This window comes from Antrostomus carolinensis, unplaced genomic scaffold, assembly GCF_000700745.2.
Source record: "Antrostomus carolinensis isolate BGI_N321 unplaced genomic scaffold, ASM70074v2 scaffold27790, whole genome shotgun sequence".
Lineage (NCBI taxonomy): Eukaryota > Metazoa > Chordata > Aves > Caprimulgiformes > Caprimulgidae > Antrostomus > Antrostomus carolinensis.
The window spans coordinates 16,617-39,775 of record NW_010291457.1 but is presented as its reverse complement, the minus strand read 5'-3'; the positions used below and the strand labels follow the sequence as shown (position 1 = coordinate 39,775).

General features: G+C 51.6%; 1 protein-coding gene across 1 annotated transcript in view; it reads right to left on the bottom strand.

Moving 5' to 3' along the window:
* Positions 1-23,159, bottom strand: part of MACF1 (microtubule actin crosslinking factor 1) — a gene marked incomplete at both ends in the record, with an annotated part of 49,011 nt that overhangs the window by 9,299 nt on the left and 16,553 nt on the right. Inside the window, 22 exons of the mRNA XM_029087073.1 lie at positions 878-1,044; positions 1,834-2,151; positions 2,521-2,729; positions 3,061-3,184; positions 3,664-3,840; positions 4,185-4,706; positions 5,114-5,341; positions 5,937-6,170; positions 6,271-6,420; positions 7,873-8,106; positions 9,200-9,349; positions 9,449-9,664; positions 10,098-10,247; positions 10,764-16,031; positions 19,121-19,256; positions 19,705-19,793; positions 19,895-20,047; positions 20,473-20,571; positions 21,200-21,307; positions 21,395-21,478; positions 21,781-21,943; positions 22,233-22,475. Coding sequence (XP_028942906.1) covers positions 878-1,044; positions 1,834-2,151; positions 2,521-2,729; positions 3,061-3,184; positions 3,664-3,840; positions 4,185-4,706; positions 5,114-5,341; positions 5,937-6,170; positions 6,271-6,420; positions 7,873-8,106; positions 9,200-9,349; positions 9,449-9,664; positions 10,098-10,247; positions 10,764-16,031; positions 19,121-19,256; positions 19,705-19,793; positions 19,895-20,047; positions 20,473-20,571; positions 21,200-21,307; positions 21,395-21,478; positions 21,781-21,943; positions 22,233-22,475 — 9,222 coding nt within the window. The remainder of the gene's footprint in view (positions 1-877; positions 1,045-1,833; positions 2,152-2,520; positions 2,730-3,060; positions 3,185-3,663; positions 3,841-4,184; positions 4,707-5,113; positions 5,342-5,936; positions 6,171-6,270; positions 6,421-7,872; positions 8,107-9,199; positions 9,350-9,448; positions 9,665-10,097; positions 10,248-10,763; positions 16,032-19,120; positions 19,257-19,704; positions 19,794-19,894; positions 20,048-20,472; positions 20,572-21,199; positions 21,308-21,394; positions 21,479-21,780; positions 21,944-22,232; positions 22,476-23,159) is intronic.

Here is a 23,159-nt window from a genome sequence, read left to right as displayed (position 1 = left end):
CCCTGGGCAGGAGCCACTGGCCCCTCCAGCTCATCCTACCGACCGCAGCTGTGAGCAGCCTGCACGGGGCTGGCCGGAGGCAGCTCTCTGCACGATGCTGAATCACTGGGAATTATAATGAGATTCATTTACTTTTCCCCATCCCCTTCTTTGTATTCACCAGGGAGGCTGGAGATACAGCCTGGGAGGTGTGACCCCCCCTGGGGACACAGGCGAGCTGTCATAGAATCATCGAATGGTTTGGGTTGGAAGGGACCTTAAAGATCATCCAGTTCCAACCCCCTGCCATGAGCAGGGACACCTTCCACTAGACCAGGTTGCTCAAAGCCTCATCCAACCTGGCCTTCAACACTTCCAGGGAGGAGCAGCCACAGCTTCTCTGGGCAACCTGTTCCAGTGTCTGACCACCCCCACAGGAAAGAATTTCTTCCTAATATCTAATCTAAACCTACCCTCCCTCCAACCCTGCTCACGCTGGCATAGCCAATTCGAGCTCAGGCTGCTGCTAAAGCTCCCTTTTACCCCCAATTTCAGGGGACTCTGGGGACAGGCTGTGTCACCTCCTGATTCCCTGCCAGCACCCCGCTCCCCTCCGGCAAGATGCTCCGGGCTGGAGCTGTGACAGCCCACACGCCGGGAAACGCACGAACAAACGGCGGCTCCTGCAGCACCAGGAATTTTTCACAACGCCCCCAGCCAAGGCTTTTTTTAAAGCGTCAGCTGGAGCGAGCTGCCTCCTGTCTCCTGGTGTGGGAGGCAGGAAGAGTTTGCTCGTGCCCCTCCCCGTGGAAAGGGGATCTCCATGGGGTCTTGCTCTGACCACAGAGTCACCCCCAAACTCACTTCCCCAGGGAGAAGCCAGGTCCCTGGGACTCACCTCTCTTTTGCCACCTTCTGCAGCTGCAGGAAATCTTTTTTCAGGTTCTGCAGCTTCTCCTGCTGCTGGGAAGTGCTGGGGGCAAAGCCACAGGAGCTCAGCTCCGCAGCCAGGTGCTCCAGGGTGGCCAGGTCCTCCTGGTGCTGCCTCATCTCCAAATTCAGTTCCTGCCAAGAGCAAATCCCAAGCCAGCAGATTTGGGAACAGGGGATGAACTGGACAGCCCTGTGTCCTGGTGAACCAGAGAGACCCGCTGTGGGCAGCACCATGAATTGCACCAGCATGGCATGGGTGGGCACGGCTCAGCCCCACCTGCTCCCCTGGTTCAGCAAATACCTCAAGCAGCTGCGGGTGCAAAGTCCCACCTTCCCTGGTGCTGGTGTAAGGCCACACAGTGAATGGGATGGGGGGGCCCTAGACCGAGCCAAATCAACCCCCTCCCAGCACAAGTGGCTGGTTTTATCCTGACTCAGCACATTTCTGAGGCTGTGGTCAAACCACCCCCCGCAGCAGAGCACTCGTAGGAAGCCAGAGGGAGGAACCCCACGCAGCCATGAACCAGCTACCAGGAGCCACGGCATCTCCGAGGGCTTGGTCACATCCTGCACTGCGCTCACTGCCAGCGCTCGGGTGGTTTTTGCTGTATTAACCCCATGGAGTGTTTAATTAGTAAAACTTTGCTATATTTGGTCTGGCCCCTTGGAGCCTGGCTAGAGATCCCTTCCGAAAGCCAGCCTGGCTCCAGGGAAATGCCATTCCCCTCTCTCACTGCTGGAAACAGCCTCACCCGCTCTGGCCACGCTCCTTTCCCCAAGCAAAGAGCCAGCACAGGTTCTGCAGATCCTGCCAGCCTGGGAGTGAACCAGGGGCTGTTCACCCAGGGAAAAAAAAGTCATTCCAAAATGGCCCTGTCCTAGAAACCTGAGCCAGGTGGGATCTTTCCCCCTGCATCTCACCTGGATGTGCTGGGAGAAGTGAGCGATGTCCCGGTCTGGCTGGTTCCCAGATGCCAACATCCGTGTTCTGCTCTCTGTGAACTGCTGCAACTTCTCCGAGAGTTCCTCATATTGCTCGACCTTTGGGAGGAGGCCCTTCAGCGTGTCCTCCCTCTCCCGCTGCTGCTGGCACAGCCTGGTAAAGTGCTCGGTCACCTCTGCCAGTTTGCCCTGCAGGGCAGAGGCCGTGGGGCTGTCTGCTGCCTCCATGAATCGTGTCACCATCTCACGAGTGGCCTCCAGGCAGCTTTTTTGCCTGGCAAGGTCCTGCTTCAGCTTCTGTGGGAAGCACACACAGAAAGGGATGCTGCTTTAGGAAGGGTCTTGAGTAAAACTGAACTGGTGTGAAGAGGCTGGGCCACCCTTGGGAAAGAACAGTTGGGCAGGAACAGTTTTCTATCCCAGTTTTCCTTTCCTCTCTGATCTCCCCAACCTGCTCTGCCTTTTCATAAGCCCCACTTGTCAGCAGAAGAGAAACTTTCAACAAGTCTGTGCCCTGCCTTAAAGAAATCAAGTGAAGGTTCTGCTCATATCCCTTTTTAGGGGATTTTTTTTGTGCTTTTAGAACACTGTAGCCAACCCCCACAACTGCCCGCACGGTTCAGGTCCTGCAGCCAGGAGTGGCAGGAGCTCAGGGACCAGCCTTACCGCGCTGGTGGCAAGTGAGTCCTGGATGGAGGTGGAGGAGAGTGTGGCTGGTTGCTCTCTCTCCAGATTCTTCTCGATCTCAGCCACTGACTGGAGGAGGCTCTCCAGACTCTCCTGGACGCTTTGGGACTGGGCGATGGATTTCTGCAGCAGGTCCGAGCGCTCGGTCATCTGCTGGGAGAGGCTCTGGAAGCGGCTCACGATGGCATCTGCAGAGTTCAGCGCAAAGGAGAATCAGAGGCAAAGAGCTTCTCACCTGGTGCTCAGAGAGCAGCAAGGACCACCTGGGCTCCTGCCCAGCTCTCGCTGATGACAAATCCCCATCCCCAAACTCAGCAGAGAGATGGGACCCAACGCAAACGGCCAAAGTGGGTCACAGCCCTCCCCACGTGCAAACACAAGCCCTGAAGATGTGTTGCTGGGTGCCTTTGCCCCACCTTCTCCCACAAATAGGAGATTTCTTCTTTCCTCCCTCCCTGGTTGGTTTTCACACTCTCCCCAACCACCCCTGCTGACGCAGGTGGCTGCTTTGCTCTGTACCTGTTGTCTCCTGGATGTGCCCGTGGTCTGGGGCTGGCTCCCCTTGTACCTCCAGCAGGGACCAAGCCGCTTTCTGCAGCTTCTCCACTGGCACCTGATGCGCAGCAAGGTCTCCCTGCAGCTGCTGCTTTGACATGAGACAGGGTAAAGTCACCAGTGGGTCACACACAAGAGACCTGCACCCACCAGGAGCTCAGTGCTCTAATTAAACCTTGCTCAGGGTTTAAATCGCAGAATCATTAAGAAAAATAATAATGTAGGTTGGAAGGTCCAAACCCAGAGCTGGCTCAGGGGGTCTGGGCTGTCCCAGCACCCAGCCACCCTCGTTGGCGAGGAATGTCCACCCACATCTCACTGGGATGTCCCCTGTGGCAGCCCTATGACTGCAGCCCCTGGTCCTTGCTCTGAGCACCTCTCAGAAGACTCTGGCTCCACCTGATCAGCACCACCACGACCTCCTGAGCCCACAGGTACATCTTTGCACTCAACCAGCAAAAAAAGTGAATGGATCCAGTCTCTTTCCTGCTGCTGACTGCTCAGAGCAGCAGCCGAAGTCCCAACAGGCTCCAACACTCCCCCAGGAGATCACCCAGGACCTCGTACCTTGGCGCTGGCGAGCTGCTTCTGCAGAACGGCCGGATCTGAAGAAACTGTCTCCGAGAGCAGTTTCCCAATGGCAGCTTCGCTCTCTTGCAGCCACGTCCTCAGAGATTCTGCCACCTCCTGGAACTGCTGGTAGTGATCCAGCAAGGTGTTCAGATGGGAGCCAAGCTTGGTGCACTGCAAAGGAGCAACGAGACATAACAGGAGGAGTCACACAGGCACAGAGCAGCCTGGGCACTGGTGGAAAATGCACAGGAATCATCAAGAAAGAAAAAAACAATTAAAAAAAATATTTTTTGTGTTAAAGGAATTACAAGAGGCAACATACAGACCAGCACCAAGACAGAGGGTGTTACTCCTGCTCAAGCTCTGAAGAAGACAATCCTTGTCCTACAATCTACACATGTGCTATCAGTCCAGCCAGACATGCAAGAGAAATGTCCCTCTGCCATCCCTGCTCATTCTACAAGGAAAACAGCACCCAGGGTTCAACTCCCAGCCTTGCAAAGCCCTCCCCGTACCTTGGAGTGCAGCGTGGTGTATCGCTGTGTCGCGTCCTCCAACTTGCTCTTGACCACGTTCCCAGACATCAGCAGTTGGGACCCTGCGTCCGCAGCAGCTTCTTCCACATCCAGCACCTTCTGCCCCGACATGGTAACAAACCTCAGGTCACCTTTGTGGGAGATCACATCTTCTGAGAAGCTCCCCTGTCGCAGGAGCAGCTGCCTGAGGGCTGCAGGGTCGCTGTCCCCCTTGTACATCCCCTCCAGATCCTGCTCTGCTTGCTTCAGCCAAGCTTCGAACTCCCCGTGATCCCGCAAGAACTTCTGCAGCTCATCCCGCAGGACTTGCACTTGCTTCAGCCGCGTTTCTGACTGCGAGAGGGAAGCTGTGTACTGGTCCTTCAGCTCTGCCAGCCGGCCCTGGAGCCGGTCCCGCTCCTCCCCAGCCAGGCTGTGGCCATGCTTGTCCAGGAAAGCCTGTGCTGACTGCGTGGCCAAGATGACATCCTGCTGCTGGGACAGCAGCTCCTGGTGCTGGGCCTGAAAGATACAGGGAAGCAAAGGTGATATTTGTGACCGAGGGTCTCTGCCCACCAGCACCCAGCAGCTGCAGTGAGGTCACACGTGTGACTGAGCCTCCACACCCTCCTACAGCTCCAGCAAGGTGGGAGGGACATGGGAGAGGAACCCCTTCCCTGACCATGATGGGCACCTTCTCTCATTACCCCGATTGCACCATCCCATGGTACCCACCCACCAACACAGAGAGAACGTCCTCCAGGAAGCCAAGCAGGGACTTCCCAAGTCTCCCATATGGAAAATCATCTTGAACACATGTTTTGGAGGCCAGACCCATCTAACTCCCCGTTCCAGCTACATCAGCAGCCAGATGCAGGGTCAGTGTGTTGGGCAGAAAGCTTTGAGAGGGAGAGGGTGTTGGTCCTGACCTTCAGCCTCTCGTACTGCTCATCCAGGCTCTCAGCAGCACTCTCTGCTCCCACGACGTGGCCATCGGGGACATCCTGAGTGCCTGTCCCTGCTCGTGCCCCTGGTGCTTGCTCAATGGGGTGTGGTCTGTACTTCAGGAACTCTCCCTTCTGCTCTAGGGATGCCACCCAGTTCAAAAGGGAATCGATCTTATTGCTGTTCTCCTCCAGCTCTTTGGCAGCTTTCACCTGAAAGCACAAAGGCTCCAGATAAGAATGATCCATTTTATGCACGTTCAGCAAACTGCTGCATGGGGGAAGGAGACAAAAATCAACAGAAGAAAAACCCCAAACAAGTTTTCCAGCCACAGCAAATACCTGAGACCCTGAGAGACCTGTGAAAGACTTTGTGGCTCTCTGGAAGGGTGGGAAGGTGCAAAGAAGCTGTGAATAAACTCAACTCTCTCTGCTACGTTGCATTTCTGACCCTGATACAACCCAGGGTCCCCACCCCGAAGGGCTGTGACTCCACACAGGCAGGTGTGAGCATCGCTTTCACCGCCAGCGTGTGGAGGGGCTGATGCTCAGGCTCCCATCAAAGGTTGGCCCAAAGGCAGAGCAAGATGCCTTCTACTCCCCCATTTCCTCCACAACCAGCTCATCTGTGGCTGCAGGTCTCAAGGTATTTTGTGAAGGGGCACAGTGTCAGAGCCCCACCTCGCCCAGGGGACACACAGGAACAGTAAATTTCTTTACCCCACATCACCCAGGACCCCAAATGAACCTGCACTGACTGGACCTCCCTGTCCTCAAGCAGAACCCGGGGCCAACAGCTCTTTGTTACCTTCTCAGTCTCCTGCTGCACGGCAGCAGTCACAGCGCTCTCCAGCTCCTTCTGAGCCATCTCTGTCCTCTCCTGGAGGGACCGGTACTGCTCCTTAGCAAGCTGGAGCTTCTCTTGCAGTGCTGCCAGTTCCCCAGGCTCCATCTTTGCCTTGTTCTCCTCCAAAAACTCCTCTGTGCTTTTCAGGACGCTGGCAAAGGAGGCAGCTCGGGTGTGCATGTTCCTCTGCAGCTCCTAGACAGATGATGCCATCAGGCTCTGCGTGCTCCCGAGGCAGCACCGAGCCTCTCTGCCTTCTGACTCCCATTTGTTTTGTTGTTTTTAAAGCACTGACCTTAACATCGCTTTGCCTCTGCTGCAAGGTGGACAGGTCCCCTTCGCTGGCTGCTCTCTGCTGCTCTGCCAGTGTGTCCTCTGCTTGGCACAGCCAGCGGCTCAGCTCGGCCAGGTTCTGCGCCCGGGCTGCCTGCTGCTCCTGCAGCGTCTGCAGGGAGAGGGGACAGTTAGTACCTGGTGCTGCACCTCTGGTCACACACATCACTGAAAGGCAAGGTGAGAGGTTACAGTTGGAGCAGCTCCTGAAGATGAGGATGCAGCACAGAAAAAAGCTTTGGCAGCTCTCCAGGTGCTCCCTCTCCCTCTCCAGTTCACACGCTGCGGGAACGGGGCTGAGGTGCCGAGTCCCTGCCCAGCAGGACCTGCTGGCTGAACATTTGCCACCATTCCAGCAGGTTTCTCTCAATCTGCTCTTTGAGAAGCTTGTTGAGCTCCAACGTGGAGCTACGCTCCAGGTCATGCACTCCTCCCCCAGGAGAGCTCAGTCAAAAGTTTCTGTGCCTTTTCCATTCAACTTTAGAAACATTAAAACTGCAGCAGAAACTCATCGAAGGAGAGGTACCAACCACCTGAGGTCAGGCAGCACCACTGTGGAGCTCCAAATAACCCAAGTAAGTTGCTTTTTTTTTGACCCTGGGGTTGGAGAGGGAGCCCAGGAGAGAGAAAGTGTTTCTGTAGCTGATCCAGCTCCTCCGTTTTGCTGCCAGAGCACAACACAGAAGCGCCTGTTTGAGCAATTGAGCATGATGTGACCTGAGAGTCCCTGCAACGTTCCTGTTCCCCTTTCCCAGGGGAGACAGAAGGGAGGTTTTTTTTGAGTTTCCCTGGGCATTTCAGCAAGGTGATGTACAAACTTGTGCAAAACACTGTGCTTGTTTCTCCCAGTCATAAGATAAACAACAGAAGCAAATTGAAAGAGCCTTCTTAAGAGCTCTTCAGCTGCAAAGCGAGTTCTTCCTGGGTTAGGATGGGCGCACACTCAATCTGAAAAAAGCAAAGCAAACTGGTTAATACACACACACACACACTCCAGAGAGGACAGGCAAGAGTTACAGAGAGCAATTGTTAATAAAAACCACATTAATCCTGTCTTGAATAAGAGGATCCATGCAGTGATGGGTGCTGCAGCAATGCAGCAGAGACCCGAGATCTTGCTTTTGCAGCTCCATGCTGCCGTGATACATCATCAGCTGTTTCTCTGGGACAGCAATACCTGACTTGTGCAGTGGAAATAAGCCATTAAAAGTGCCAGGTGGCTGTGGTGGCCCCTCTGCACAGGGATTTTCTGGTGGGGTTACAGAAACCAGGGTTTATTCCACCCAGCCCAAAACAACTCGATGTCTAGCAGAGGACTGCCCGGCTGTGCTACCCAGACCTCAGCAGGTCTCCGTCTTTTGGGAGGAAAGTGACTTTCTGCCTGGGAATTACTTGGTAGGAAGAAGAAAGACTTTAGAGGAAGCTCATGATGTGCAATGAAAAGTCATAAACTGTGAGTGGCATGCATGTGAAATCCCAAATACGAGGTGTCTCAGCGCACGTTCTTGTGGCCGGGAAGCGCTTCAGCGAGCAAATTGCAGCCAGGAAGCAGATGTCTCACAACCTTCACCTGATCTGTCTGCTCCACTTGTTGGAGACAGACCTGCAGGACCTCCACCCGAGCTGTCACATGCTCCGACAAGTCCTGGAAAGCCTTCTGCAGCTCATGGAGCAGCCTCAGCAGCTGCCTGCTCTGCTGAGGGGTCAAGTCCTGGGCATGCTCTGAGATAAGGAACTGGATGTCGAAGGCGGTGGCATCGAGCTGAGATTTGGTGTCAGCGAGGGGCTCTTTCAGCTCCTGAACGGGAGGGAAAAGACCTGTCAGGCAAGATAACTTTGCAGCCAGCACTTTCCTGCACTGCCAGCTTCAGATGGGACACGCAGACAGGCAGCAGAACACACCCACAAAAAGTGCAGTGTCACCAGAACAATATATTCCACAAACCCTAAATGGTCCCAAAAGCATCCAGGTGACAGCATCCCTATTTTCCAACGCTCCTCTGCACCAGGCCTCCAGCACCTCCCCAAGAGGTTGCTCGAACCATCCGTGCAGGGCTGCCCTTGGGTCTGCTGAAACTCTGAAGGTGACCCAGACCTGGAGCTGTCAGCAGCTCAGTCCTGTCCATGGTGACTCCATGTGCTACCATCAGCTCTCAAAGCCTTTGATCCCCTGATTTCAACACCAAGGTGCTACCAGCAAACAGGAGATGCTGAACTGACCAAATCTTGAGAGCTATCACTAAAAGATCAAGGAAGGAAGAGGAAATGGCCTCAAGTTGCACCTGGGGAGGTTTAGATTCAATATTTGGAAAAATTCCTTCACAGAAAGAGTTGTCAAGCATTGGAACAGGCTGCCCAGGGGAGTGGTGGAGTCACCATCTCTGGAGGTATTTAAAAGATGGGTAGATGTAGTGCTTAGGGACATGGTTTGGAGGTGGACTTGTCAGTGTTGGGTTTACAGTTGGACTCAATGATCTTAGTCTTTTCCAACCAAAACGATTCTGTGATTCTATGAAATGCAGAGGGAAGCCTGGGCTCCTCGTAGTCGATGGAGACCGGGGCAGGTGTGATGGAGGGGGCTCTCAGAGCCCCACAGAGGAAGCAGCTCTCTCCTCAACATCACAGAGCCTGGTGGGAATCCCTCCTGGTTGCTCAGCCCCCATCACACACCTGCACTCGAGCATGTTCCCCTAATGACCAAAACCAGATGGTTCATGTATTGTGGAAACAAATGACTTTGGAGCAAGTACAACATTGTTGCTCCTCCTGCAACAAAGGATAAAGGCAAACCCACCAAGGGTCCAGGAGGGAAGCAGGATTAAAAGCTTCTCCTCCACACACAGGACAGCAACTTCATCAGCCAGAAGGATTAGGGGCATTGCCATGGTTACCTTGTAGTGCTGGAGGCAGCGACTCAAGCTGTTCACATCAGTCGCGTGGTGGGAATCGCTGCCGTCCAGCGACTCTGCAGTGCCTGAGACCCAGCTCAGCAGCTCCTGGAGTTTGTCCTGGAGAGTCTCATAATGTGCCAGGATTTTAGCCTTAAAACCAGAAATGTATCATTTAAAGAAGGAGCAGAGCGCTCCGGGGAAGGAGCACTGGGGTGTTTAGGGGGCAGTGGGGACAGTTGTTAGCTCTACCTTTTTAGTTTCTGCTGCCCCACGAAGGTTTTGCAGCCGGGCCTCCAGGACATCACTTGCAGAGCTCAGAGACTTCTGGAGGTTCTTGGCATCCTTCTCCAAAGCCTTCAGTAATTGTTCAGGGACTTCTTCAGGGGGGTTGGCCACAATCCACTCCACGGCATCCAACTCCTGATTCACTGGGAAGCTCAGCTCCCGCAGCTCAGCGCCCAGGGCCTGGGGCGAGACAGCATCGTTATGTCTAAGATATGGTGACTTCATCTTCCCACTGCCAAAGCTGAGGAAAGGTTTTGGAGACCCAGCTCCCAACACTGAGTCTATCTCCTGGGAAGATTCATTACCATCCTCCAACCCCACTCAGCTGCCAGCACTCGCCTGGTCTTTCTCCAGGCTATAAAATTCTTTTCAGCCAAGCTTAGGTTATTGTCTAAGCAGGGAGGAGAAGGTGAGCCAGAGGCAACGCCGGAGCAGGGAGGGACAGGCTTTGCCTATAAATTCCTGTTCAACTTGAGACTAACCTCCCTGGCTGGCTCCCAGGAGCAGGGAGGAGGTACAAGGGCTGTGCATGAAGGTGGGGAGAGGAAAGATGAGCTCTGTCCTGCTTAATCCTAATCCTAGTCCTGCCTAACACTGTCCCAGCCTCGCTCACCTCTGCCTGCTGCAGCAGCTCGTGCAGAGCTGCCAAATTCTGCTCCACTGGCTGCGCCCGTTTGATTCTCATCTCGATATCTCGGAGCATGGAGAGATACGATATCAACTTCTCATCGTGCTCCAGACACATCTTCTTGCTGAACATGATCTACAGAATCAAATAGTAAAACAAAACCTCAGATTCAGAGAGAAAAGCAAACAAAAGGATTATCTAGTATTTGGTTTGGTTTTTTTTCAAAGAAGAAATCCGTTAATACAGTTTCATTTCAGGGACTTTCCACTCTCCAGCCTTATCTACAAGATTTACTACAGGAAAAATAAAAACACACGGTTCTTTTTCCAACATAAGCTTATAAATGGCAAAAGATCTCTGGTGTTACAGTAAAAGTGCCAAAAAGAGAGTCCTGCTTATTAGTCATTTATAAGCAATGCTCTAACAACAAAAAAAAAGCCACAACTAAGCCTGGAGTGTTTTCAGTCCTACATCACCAGGTCCTCTGCCAAACCCATTGCAGCTGATACTGCAACATCAAGCTCAAACATCCCCTCATCATCTTCTGGCTGTCCTCTGTGCTGAGGACCTCAGAGAGATTTAATATCAAACATCCACAAATAGCTCAGAAAAAAAATGTTGAAATAGTAAAAAAAAAAAGCATCAATTTACCTGGGCTGGTCTCGTGGATTCCCTGGAGGTTTCCAGCAGCTCCCCCTCCACTATCACAGGTAGGAGCAAGCCCCGATCGCCAGGACCCAGCTGCCTGGTCCTCTCCTGTGGTGTTTCTCCTTGGGATTTTGGGGGAACAGGGGCACCTGCTTGGCCTGTGCTTAACTCCACTGTTTGCTCTTCTTGTGTCTCTTCTCCAAGCTCAAGGACTGTAGAGGTTTCCTGAACTTCTCTGGGTTCCTCTCTGATAATTAATTCATCAGGCAGATTGTCTGCTGCTGGGGCTACACTGGACACATCACTGGTGGTTTCCACTTTGGTGTCTTCCTGGGTCACCCTCTCCTCCAGACTCAATGCCATTGAGGAATCATGATCCTTTCTGATCCCACCTTCCACCATCTCTTGAGCTTCCCCTTGTCCTGGTGGGACAGGGAACACCTGACCCCCACCACCGTTTTCTCTATCTTTCTCAGAAATTGGCTTTTTCTCTCCTTCCTCCCTGCTGCTCCCCATGTGTTTGGCTGCATCTCTTGCCAACCCAGCAGTAATCTTGGTGGTGGTTTCATGTTTTGGTTCTGGCGTGCTTGAGACAAAGTCCTCCTCCTTCCCTGGAATTTCTTTGGAAACTGGAAAAGGAAAGGATGGTTTTTCCACAGAAGATTTCTCCGGCTGAGCGCTGTCTCCTGGGACCCCGCTCTGCTTTGCTTTCTTTTTCTTGCTTTTCTGTTTTTTCTCAGTTTCACTTGTTTTTTGCTGCTCAACTGGACCTTCTGTACCTGGTCTCAGGGGTTCTCCTTTGATATGTTCGACAGTTCTTTCACCTGCAAGCTCATCTCCTGCAGACTTCACAGGGACGCCAGTCTCAGGGGGTTCTCCAGACTCTGTAGGACCCATCTCTCCCTTCCCTTGAACCACAGTAACAGATTCCCTCGGGGCTGCTGATGTTACCTGGTCCAGGCTGCTCACTCGCTCTTCTTGCTCAGAAGCCACCACGGCACCTTCTTCACCTGCCACAACTCCCTCTGCACTTACAAACCCTCTCCTCTTCCTCCTCTCCTCACCGTCCTCCACACTGCGAAGTGTCTCCGTGTCCAAGAACAACTGCTCTTTCTCCAATCCCAATCCCTCCACTTTCTTTGTCCCTTGTTCTTCTACTTCTCTCCTCAATTCCTTCTCCTCAGCTGCTCTAACCTGGGAGCTGCTTACTGCCATCCCTTTTTCCACAGCCCTTTCCACCACCATCTCCTTGGACAGAGATGCTGTACCTAATACTGATGGGTATTCTGGAGTCACTTCAGTTGTTTCTTGGGGATGATGTGTTCCACCATCCTCTGAACTTCCTTGAGGTTTTGATTTCCCTTTTGTCAGGGTCACTGGGGATCTCTCAGTGGTGGCAGCTGTGCCTCCAGCCACGTCATAGGTCACAGCTTCAGATCCAGCTTTGTGCTCAGCACCATCAGACTTCTTAGCAGCACTGGCAGAGACAAGGACATCTTCCTCTTTTGGAGATAATTCTCCCATTTTTTCCTGGGGTCTATCTACTTTGCAGACCTCAGAACCATATTTGTCTTCAGATATTTCTGCCTCCTGAAGAGCAGCAGCTAATTTTTGGCTAATCAGTTCTTTTTCAACAGCTTCCTTTACAGTCAATCTTTTCCCACTGCTAGCATCAATAATTCCCCCAGTCCTCATCTGGTTGGTGGCAATGAGTTTGGCCATCTCCTCATCCAGCAGCCCTTGCTCCACGGCAGCCCTCAGGGAGAGCCTCTTGCTGACAGAACCTTCCACGACCCCTCCACTGTCAGCCTGGGCCTGTAGCAACCGCAGTGTGGGCAGAAGGTCCACCTTCCCCAGCCTCACCGCCTCGGCACACGTGAGCTTGTTCCCCGTCACCTCATCCCTGATGGCTCTGAAGGGATGAACCTCCAGATACCTCTGGCCAGATTCAATGTCAATTTTACACTTCTTTATGAACTCAGAGTAGGGAATGATCATGCAGCTCTCAGGATCTACAATTCCTTCTTTCATTTCTGAAGATGATAGGACTTTCTCCATCATCTGCTTGGGCAGCAAGCCCTCCTTTACCGCTTGACAGAGTGCCAGTCTCTGGCCAGAAGCATGATCAAAAACGCTTCCACTCCCAGCCTGGATTTCTTGCACTTTCCTCTGGAAATCTGAACTAAGGAGCCCTAATGACAGCGCCTGGGCCAAGGGCAGTTTCTCCTTCGTAACAGGATGGACACAGTCCTGCAGGCACACGCTTTCAGCTTCTGTGAGCTCGTTACATAAATCTTGATGGATCAAACCATGTTTCATCGCATCGTTTACCGAAAGCCTCATTCCAGACACGTGATGGATGATACCTCCATCAGCAATCTGCTTGGTCAAGAGCTGAAAAGCTTCTTCCTTTTTCAGGAGCCCTTTTTCAACAGACTGGGCAACAGTCAAAGGCTGCTTGGTTTTAGGATCTACAATTCCACTGGTCTCAACCTGTAAGTTAATGAGCTTCTGTCTGGTCACCTCATCAGTGCCTTTCCCTTTGGAAGCTTTCTCCAGCTTGGCCAGCTCTTTCTGACTTGCTGGCTCTATGAGGCCCAGATTTGAAGCCAAAGTGACTGATACTTTTTTACCACGTTTCAAGTCAACAATCCCTCCAGTAACCACTTGCCCTTCCAAGATCCTCATTGCTGTTTCCTTGTCCAGAAGGCCAACAGCAGCAGCATCCTTGATAGAGTAGACAAAGTTATTGCCTGGGTCAAGAACGCCACTTATTGCTTTGTCAGATGCAAGTACCTTCTGGAGAAGTTTCTCATCCATCAGACCTTCTTCAATGACATCCTCAGTGGTTAATGATTCACATGTACGAGAATCAAAGAAGCCACTGAACATCTTCATTTTCTCCATGAGTTTCACAGCTGTGTGGCTGGGCACCACTCCATGAGCTACTGCTTCATTTAGAAGAAGAGTCTTGCCTGTCTGCTCATGGATTATGCCACCACTTTGGAGCTGCATTAACAGCATTTCCAAAGGGTCCTCTGCTTCCTGCTCTACAGGGGCTGGCAGGGATGTTTCATCAACTCTCTCATCACCTATTACTTCTTCACCCTCTCCTCCTTCCACTTCCAATTCACTTTCCACGTCCTCACTTTGCCTTTCTGTCTGCTCTGCCTCTCCAGTTTTAGGGAGCACAATCTCCTCTCCTCCCACCATGCCATTCTCAACTGTTTTTTTATCGAGCAAATAAATCTCTCTAACATCTTCTGCCTCCAGTTCAGGTTCCTCTGCACCCCGAGACCTCTCTGCCATGATTTCCAGTCTATCTCCACTTTCTGAAACATCCATTGATAAGCAGATTTCGCTTTTCACAACTACCACCCCACTTTCCAATGCCCTCTTCTGATCTTTGATACTTTCCACTCCATCTACTGTAGTAGGCTTGGACTCTTCTTCTGCCTCAATCATCATTTCCTCTGTTTCTCTAAATCCACTACCAAAGTCACTGGGATGTTCTGGCATCAATAATTTCACCTGATGTTTGTCCTCGCTTGTAGAAACTACTTGGTCTCTTCCAAATTCAGCATCAGCTTCGCTCTTGATAGCAGCCTCTTTGGTATAAACCTGCTCTTGCTCCTCCACAAGCAAGATATCTTCTGCATCCTCCAACAGGAGGCTTTCAGGTCCCACCACCACCTCCCCATTCACCAAAGCAGTTCTGGGTGGTAGGACCTTTTTGCTTTGTTCTATTGAAGGAGCAAATTGAAACTCAAGCTGCTGCAAAGCCAAACCATTGCAAGGCTCACTTTCAAGAGATGCATTTGCCTTTGTCTCCTCAAAGCCTTCACCGCCTTCCAACATGTGTGCACAGGATCCATCTTCTTGGGTTTGGACAAGGGCTTTAGTGAGATTGTTCAACTCTCCATCCACTAAGAGCAGCTTCTGGCCATCGTGGATGTTGATGTAGCTGTGGGTCATCAAGTGGAACATCAGCCTTTCGTCATCACTCCTTAGCAGAGGGTCACTTTGCTCTTTGTGACCTGTGGGACTCCTTCCAGAAAAACTCTGGCCATGCCTGTTTCTGCTTGGAGAACCAGCAAGCTGCACGTTGGCCATGACATCAGGGATGACTGTTGATTTCAGCTTCTTCGCCACATTTCTCTCCAAGATGCCATGTTCAACTGCTTTCTTCCAGGACAACACCTCAGTGGTTTCTGGTATAAAGACACCTTTAATGAGTTGCCTCTTGCTGAGAATCTTGTAAACCATCTCTGTAGACAGAATTCCTTGCTCTAAAGCATCTGCAACTGGGACAATCTCCCCTGTTTCTGGCCACAAGAGCCCCATGAAAGACCATAGGGATTCCAGGACCACCAATGCAATCCTTGGTGCTACCAACTCTTTCCTTACAGCTTCATCAATTGTCAGTCTCTCTCCCGTGATGGTATCGATGATGCCACCTGTCTGAAGCTGCCGGATAAGAAGTGTGCATGCCAAATCCTGGTCAATCAAATTATGTTTCACAGCCTCATCCACTGTCAGCCTGTGTCCTGTCCTGGGGTCAACAATACCACCAGCAAAGAGGTGGGCTTCCAGCAACCTGACCGTTACCTGTCTGTCTATCAGCCCTTCCTGGACTGCACGGAAGATGCTGACTTTCCTGCCTGATTTCAAGCTCACCATCCCACCCGCCAGCTGCTTGACTGGGAGCAGCCGCAGTCCAGTCTCTTGGTGGATGATGCATCGGTGCATGAGCTCAGACAGACTGATTTTCTCAGCAGTGTTGGGGTCAATCAAATCCTTGCCACCTTCTAGGTGAGACAGGAGTCTGGAATACAGCTGAGGGGTAAGGAGCGTTTCTTGCACTGCTGTCTCCATGCTGATTCTGCCCTGGTGGACTTTAAAGCCACCAGTGACAAGCTCAGCTTCAAGAATCTTCAGCCCAACGCTCTCACTGATCCTCCCCTCTTCTATCGCAGCAACGACAGGCAGGAGCTGCCTCCCTTCACGTCTGATTTCTTCTACCTGGTGGAGAGCATCCTTCAATTCCTGCAGCACCTGGAACGTCCTGAGATCGATGATGTTTCTTGCCAGACCTTTCTCCAAGGAGAGTTTCTCATTGGTCTCTGGAACAACTAAGTCAGATGTGATAACCTGGGCCTCTAAGAGGACAAGGCCAGTGTCCTGATCTATAAGACCTCTCTGCATAGCACCAAAAACAGGGAATATTTCTACCGTGCCAAGATCGATCACTCCTGCCACAGCTTCGCTGCCCTGGAACAGAAAGAGATGGAAAAGAATTAAATCAATATTGAGCATTTCCAGCACTCGGGTTGCATGAGTTCCAGGGAGGGTTCACTTTCCAAAAAAAAATGTTTAAAAACCCTAAACAGGCTAGAAAGTGAGTCCCAAAGTGCTTGAAATGCAACTCCAAAGGCATCACAGCACCCAAATTTGCTAGCTTGCACTTTGCCAGCAAGTTTTGATGCTCATCTAGTCCATCACCCAGGGCAGCACTGAAATGCTTCCAACATCCACCGACAGTAACGCAGCAAAGCGGCAAGCAGCAAAACCCAGAAGTGCTCCTAAAGCTCCATGGAGAAACAGAGGGAAGGAGACCAACAAGCACACCAAAGCCATTCAACAACTCCAGTTGTAAAAAGTAAAGACAACAGAAATCCCACTGTGGACTCACAGAGGAGAAATAACCCCAAAGATGTCCACTTCAAGCCATCTAGGAATCTCTCCCAGCGCAGCTTCCACACTGACTCCTGCCATGCTTTAAATCCTGCTCTTCCCAAGCAGATCTCAAGTGCCAGGACAGCCAGGGAACACCACAGACCCCCACGCTGTGGAGCACAGCCACACAGACCGGCCATGCGTTGGGGCAGGAGCGCTGCATGCAGGGCAGCTCCCCCAGCACCACCACGGCCACCCGCTCTGCCCGGCTCCAGCACCTCCACGTAGCTGTTGCTCTCCAGAGAGGGAAAGGGGAGAAACCCAAGAATTTGGAGGTGCCAGCATGGAAACAGTGACAGACTGGGAACAGACCATCTACTCTGGTGCTTCTCAAGGGGCCTCTCTCTTCTTGCTGTTATCCCCACAGGGAGGGTAATAATTAAGACAATAAAGAGTAACGATCTTTGTACATTTGGGTTTCTCCCAGTCCTGCTGGTTGGGTATAAGGTTGACCCAAGCATTAAAAGATTTTTGTGGGGCTAGGAAGGAGGGAATCAGGATTGTGGAATTAATTCTTTTTGCACCCCCAAAACCCTCAGATTTATTTTTTTAATTGGTGAGTCTAACAGCACCAGCAGCTGGGGGTGTGTGGCCACAGCACAGCTCAGTTCCAGTACAGCAGAGAATGCAGCCTCCACCAGACTGGTTTGCAGATCCCCTCACTGCATTCTGAGACAGAGTGAACCTGCCAGCAAAACCTCAGCTCTCCACCATCATCACCAGACTCTGACATGCACATTCAGAGATGAACAAGCCGTGGAAAGACAGAAAAGAGGAAGAGGAGAGAAAAAAAAAAAAAAGAAGAGAAAGATAAAAAAGGGAGATGGAGGGAGGGAGAGAGGGAGGGGGGTAAAAGGCTTTTACTTACCCGAGTTGCAGGGTGTGCCTTGAGCAGTTAAAGACAGAGCCTTATGGAGCAGTTCAGCCGTATCACACACAGTGTAAAGCTTGGTGTTAGCGTCCAGCATGCGACTGGTTTGGTTTTTTTTTTTGCAAAAAAGAACCCCACACACAGGTCCGTCCTTTTTCCCTTTGTGTGTTTTGTTTTGTTTAAATCCCAGAGGGTTAGTTAAAACTTTGTAAGCAAGGATGTCAGTTAATCTTAAAAACAGTTGACATGAAACACAAACTGTACAGGGGACACATCATGCTCAATTTAGCGCGTTCTGCTTTGCAGTTGTTTTTTTTTTTGGTCTTTTGGAACTTCTCTCTGACAGTTGGATGTTTCCAGCAAGCAAATGTTAAGAGTTCCTCATGCTCCCTCTACAGTGAAGCAACTGCACCACACAAGAGCTGCAGGGATCACCCCGTAGACGGGGATCTACGGTGAAGCCCCGCTGCCATCTCTTGTTTTATTTCCTGGGCTTCATCGAGAGCGTGAGTGAAAACTGTTCTAGCCTGAGCCCCAAAGCGTGCTCATGCTGTATGAAAACAGCCTGGCAAGTCCTGGAGAAGGTTTTTGCTATAGAAAGTCATTTTCCTGCCCAGGAGGGCGGAAAAGGGAAAGGGGAAAGTGTCCTCTCCACAGGCAGGCTGCTCTCAGCTCTCTCCTGGCAGTAGCAGAAGCATCAAAGCCACGATGGCTTAGTGGCAACTAACAACTTGGTTTGCTCACCATACATTTTCTGCTGCTAGCACAAGAGCTAAAGGGCTTGCAATAGAAATACTGCACTGAGACACTTGAAATGTGCTATAAAATCCAATTTGGAGAGAAACACCACAGCTTTAGGTGAAAATCGGATGGGTAGATTACAAACAAGCAGCCCTGTCGCCTTCTTCTCATGAGCGGCTCGAACAGGGCTTCACTCATGGACCCAACAGCCAAAATCTGTGTCACACATCCAGATCTGAGTGGGTTGTTGCTTCAAAGTACAGGGAGCCAGCAAGCAAACACACAAATATATCCATCGACACATGTATATACACTTACATAACACGTACACGGATATCTGTGAATGACCGAAGACAGCTCATAACAGAGGCAACAAGGATGTGCTTTCAGCCCTCCCTACCCAGAGAAACAAGGATGGAGGTTGATGGGAGCACTGGTGGAACAGGGAATGGATCATGAAGGTCTCCCAGGTCAGCTGAGGGCCTGGATGATGGAGTCACCTTCCACTGGGGATAGCAACTTCATTCAGGCACAGCTGAGACAAACCTCAGACCCTGAGATACCTGAGACCTCAAGGAGCAAGTGTCCTTCTGCAGAAACCCACCTTCTTGCATCTCCTGCCTGTGAGATGGAGCCCTCTGCGGTTAAAACATCACGCAGAGGACGCAGATTTGCTAAGGGGACCATTTCCAGGACAGAGGTCCATCTACATCCTTGCCCACCATGTGAACAAGCCAAACCTTGTGCACAGAGCAGAGCTCTGATGAAAACCATCACAAAGGACAACTCTCTCATTGACCAGGAAGAGCTCCTGCTTGGCCTCCATGGACCACCCCAACCCAGATGCTTTGGGTGACACATGGACAGAAGAGAATGGAGGGCAACCACGTGCAAGTGAGAAAGTCAACAGGCTGTGAGTGGCTGGTGGCCATGAGACACACAACCAAGCAAAACCTTTTTCACACCCTGAGGAGTGGCCTGTGTCCGTACAGGACTGAGGGCAGAGCAGTACCTTGTGCTCCGTCTCCTGAGCCAGTTGGCTCTGAAGCTGCTGGAGCTGCTCCGTGGAGTCGCTGCAGAGAGCCTGGTAGGTCTCCTTCAGAGTACCAATCTGAGTGGAAATCCGTTCCTTCTCTGGGTGGGAAAGCCTGAAAGGGAAAGGGAGAGTCTCTCAGGGAAACTGCACAAGCCAGCTCCCAGCTCCACAGAATTACCATGTTCTTCTGGTGATGGCAAAGACCAAACCCACCACGAGTCCCCTCTTCCCATCACCCTAATCCTGGCCCAGCTCAGCTAAAACCAGCACAGGTAACTGTGCTCAGCAAAGGCTGCCCTGCATGGTACCATCAAATCCCCACACATACAGGGCTGGATCACAATAAAGGGGATTAATATTGTCCCAAGAGGATAAATGAGTTACACATTCCACAGCTCTTGTTGCAGGTGAGAAAAAAGACAACTTCCACATGCAGCTCGTCACTGTTTTCAGTGTGAGTGGGGCAACAGACACCAGAGATGCCACCAGCACCAGCTCTAAGGTATCTCATCTCCCGCCACCACTCCTCCCTGCCTGTCCCCTCCTCGGGTCACACTCACTTGTGGCTGTGTTTTGCCAGGAAGATTTGTGATGTTTTGATGGCCTCTGAGATCTGCTCCTTCTTGGCAGCCAGCTCCTCATTCAGGGCCTGTCAGAAAAAGAAAAGAAAAGAAAAGAAAAAAGAAGCTTAATTCAGATGTGGAAAAACTGCAGAAGATAAACTCTGCCTGCTGGTTGTCCCCAGTTTACCTGCTGCTCCGAGATGGATTTCTCGATGTCACCCAGCTCTCTGCTCCCAGCAGCAGCCGTCCTGCTTTGCACGTTCTGCTTCAATCCCAGGGCCCAGCCCAGGAGTTCCTTCACCTTGTCCACATGCTCCTGCTTCTCTTCCTCCACTACTTTCTGCAAACAGAGGAAGAAGGATGATCATAGAATCATAGAATCACAGAGTGGTTTGGATTGGAAGGGACCTTAAAGATCATCCAGTTCCAACCCCCCTGCCAGCAGCAGGGACACCTTCCACTAGACCAGGTTGCTCAAAGCCTCATCCAACCTGGCCTTAAACACTTCCAGGGAGGGGGCATCCACAGCTTCTCTGGGCAACTTGTTCCAGTGTCTGACCACCCTCACAGTGAAGAACTTCTTCCTAATATCTAATCTAAACCTACATGGTTATCATGTCAAAGGGGTCCCAGATTTCCAAAGGCTGAGAGGCTCCCAAGAGCAGTGCTCAAGATGTAACCTCAACATGGAGCAGCATCCTTGGGGGCGTTAGGAAATGAGCCTGCATGTTCTGAATAGAGTTCAGTTCCATACAACACCCTCACCTCCTCCTCCTCCAGCCTCCGGAGAGCATCGCTGATGTACTTCACGTGCTGCGTGGTCAACGTCACCAGAGCTGTATAGCGAGTCCGCAAATCCATGAACTGTGAAGGGAGAAATGGGGCCCATCAGTCACCATCTGTGGATCTGGAGTGATGTATTTACAGTACATGACATGGATGCACCATCTCTTGCTGGGGAACCCCCCAGTCACCTCGCAGACCCGATACAGCATCAATAAAATGCAGCAAGTCTGATGGGGAGGGTTGTGGCCACACATGGCATGCTGCACAACACTGGAGCGAGGGGGAGACTCCGGTCACAGACACTGGGGCAGATGCTCAACTCTTACAAAAAGGGCTACTGGGATCTTTAATATCCACAGGGAGCAGACAGGACCTGGGATCCCTAAAGGTCTCATCCCAAAGATCCACACACAGTAACGCTCCATGGTGCTCTGGTTATTTACCTCGCAAGGCTGAAGGGCTGAGCCGACCCCGCTGGATTTGACCCAGGGGTTCCCAGGAGTATTTCATACCTGGTGCTCAGAGCACTAAGCCACCCTCTCTGGCTAGTGGAAAAAACAGCGAGGGTGGAAACTTCATTTATACAAGAGTTCAGCAGAAAAAAAGCTCATTCCACAGAGGCTGCTCGGCGCTTTGGTGGGCATCGAAGAACCCCCCACAACATAATTTCTCCCTCGCAAGGTTGGGTGGGCAACCGTGCTCCTACCTCCTGCGTGATGGCATCTGAGGAGGAGAGCATGCGCCGGCGTTTCATGGGAGACTTCTGCTGCGACTCGACGAACGCCCTGTACGTCATGAGCTGCAACTCGTAGTCCTGCAAACGCAACCAGGGGTGGAGAGACATGGAGCATGGGAGATGCAAACTGTGGAAACTTATCTCGGGGCAGGAGGGGACTTGTACCTTGACAACAGCTGAGTATTGCTGGGAGAATTTCTGACATTGGTCCAGTTTGGCTTGATTTTTCTCGATTTCTGCAGCCAAAGCCTTCAACAAAATGCAAAGCAAAAATGGTTGTCAGGACAGCTGCTGCGGGTGGCGAGCTGAATTTCAGTCCCTGTCCCTTGCTTTTTGGATAAAGTCTTTATACTCTTCATTTTTTTATGCAAGGCTTCATCCCCACCTCAAACTAAACAGAGCTCCTCTGCTTCCCAAACACTCAGCTCAAGCCTGTCCTCTCCTCCCCGCTCTGTTTCATGTTTTTTAAGCTCATAGGTGAAAATATTATAGGAAAAGAAAAGAAAGGACACTGCCACTGCAGCAACCATGCCATCAAGGTCCTGTCTTACCGTCTGCTGGCTCAGCTGCTCTGACAGCACCCGGCTGTCCTCTGCTTGCCCTGGCTTCATCAGCTCCTGCTGGACCGTGATCTTCTCGATCCACTGGATCAGGGCACTGTGGCACTGCCGGTAATCACTCAGCACCTCCTGGATGCTCTCCAGCTCCGCGTGGCTGAGAGAAGAACCAAGACAAATAATAAGAGGGTGAAATGTCACCATAGGCTATAGGGACATCCCAGCCACCAGTGCACTCAGCACCTCCTGGATGCTCTCCAGCTCTGCGTGGCTGAGAGAAGAACCAAGACAAATAACAGGAGGGTGAAATGTCACCGTAGGCTATAGGGACATCCCGGCCACCAGCGGGAATTCCATCAGGAAAAATATTGCTGCTAACAAGCCTGACCCCAGCTCTCAGCTGAAGCACAAAGTGAATCTGTGAAAGGAGGCAGGAGGTTCCTCACCGGGTCTCAATCTGGGTGCAGACTCGCTGCCAGCGATCCCACAGCTGGCTTCCCTTCTCCTGATAGCGCTCGAGGTCGATGCTGCGCTCTTGTCTCAGGCGGTACAGCTGCTCTCCCACTGCCTTCGCCTTTGTCATCTCCTTCTCCAACGTGGAGAAGATGGAGCTCTTGTCCTTCACTTCCCCGAGCCACTGCTGCAAAACCAGCAAGAGACAGCACCGGTTCAACATCATGGAAAGCAAAAGGCACGTTAAGTCAGAGATGCTTCTCCTGCGAGGAGCTGACAAGCCTGAGAAGGGGGGTATCTTCCCATTCTCCTTAATCTGCAAAGAACTGGCTGATTATAGGAGGTGCAAAATGGGGAGAACCATGTTCCCAGCTTGGAGAAGTCATCATAGAATCCCAGACTGGTTTGGGTTGGAAGGGACCTTAAAGCTCCTCCAGTTCCAACCCCCCTGCCATCAGCAGGGACACCTTCCACTAGACCAGGTTGCTCAAAGCCTCATCCAGCCTGGCCTTGAACACTTCCAGGGAGGAGCAGCCACAGCTTCTCTGGCCAACCTGGGCCAGTGTCTCACCACTCCCATGGGGAAGAATTTCTTCCTCAGATATCACCTAATCTCCCCTCTTCCAGTCAGGTTAGTTCAGCCCTTGTCCTACAGCAACAAGACATGTAGCTGCCAAGACGTGCCAGCACATGCCCCATGAGAGAGGGTACAAGCCACAGCAGCTCCTTTACTTTTACAAAACAATAACAGATCATGTCAGCAGCACAAAATCCTCCCGGCAGCTACATCAAGGCAAGAAAAATGGCATACACTACAAATTCAGCAGAGAAAGAGAAGGACCCTGCTTGACAAACACCAAAGCATTGGCCAGTTTCTGTTTGCCCACTTTGAGAAGTGAAGAGCACCAACCTGTAACGCC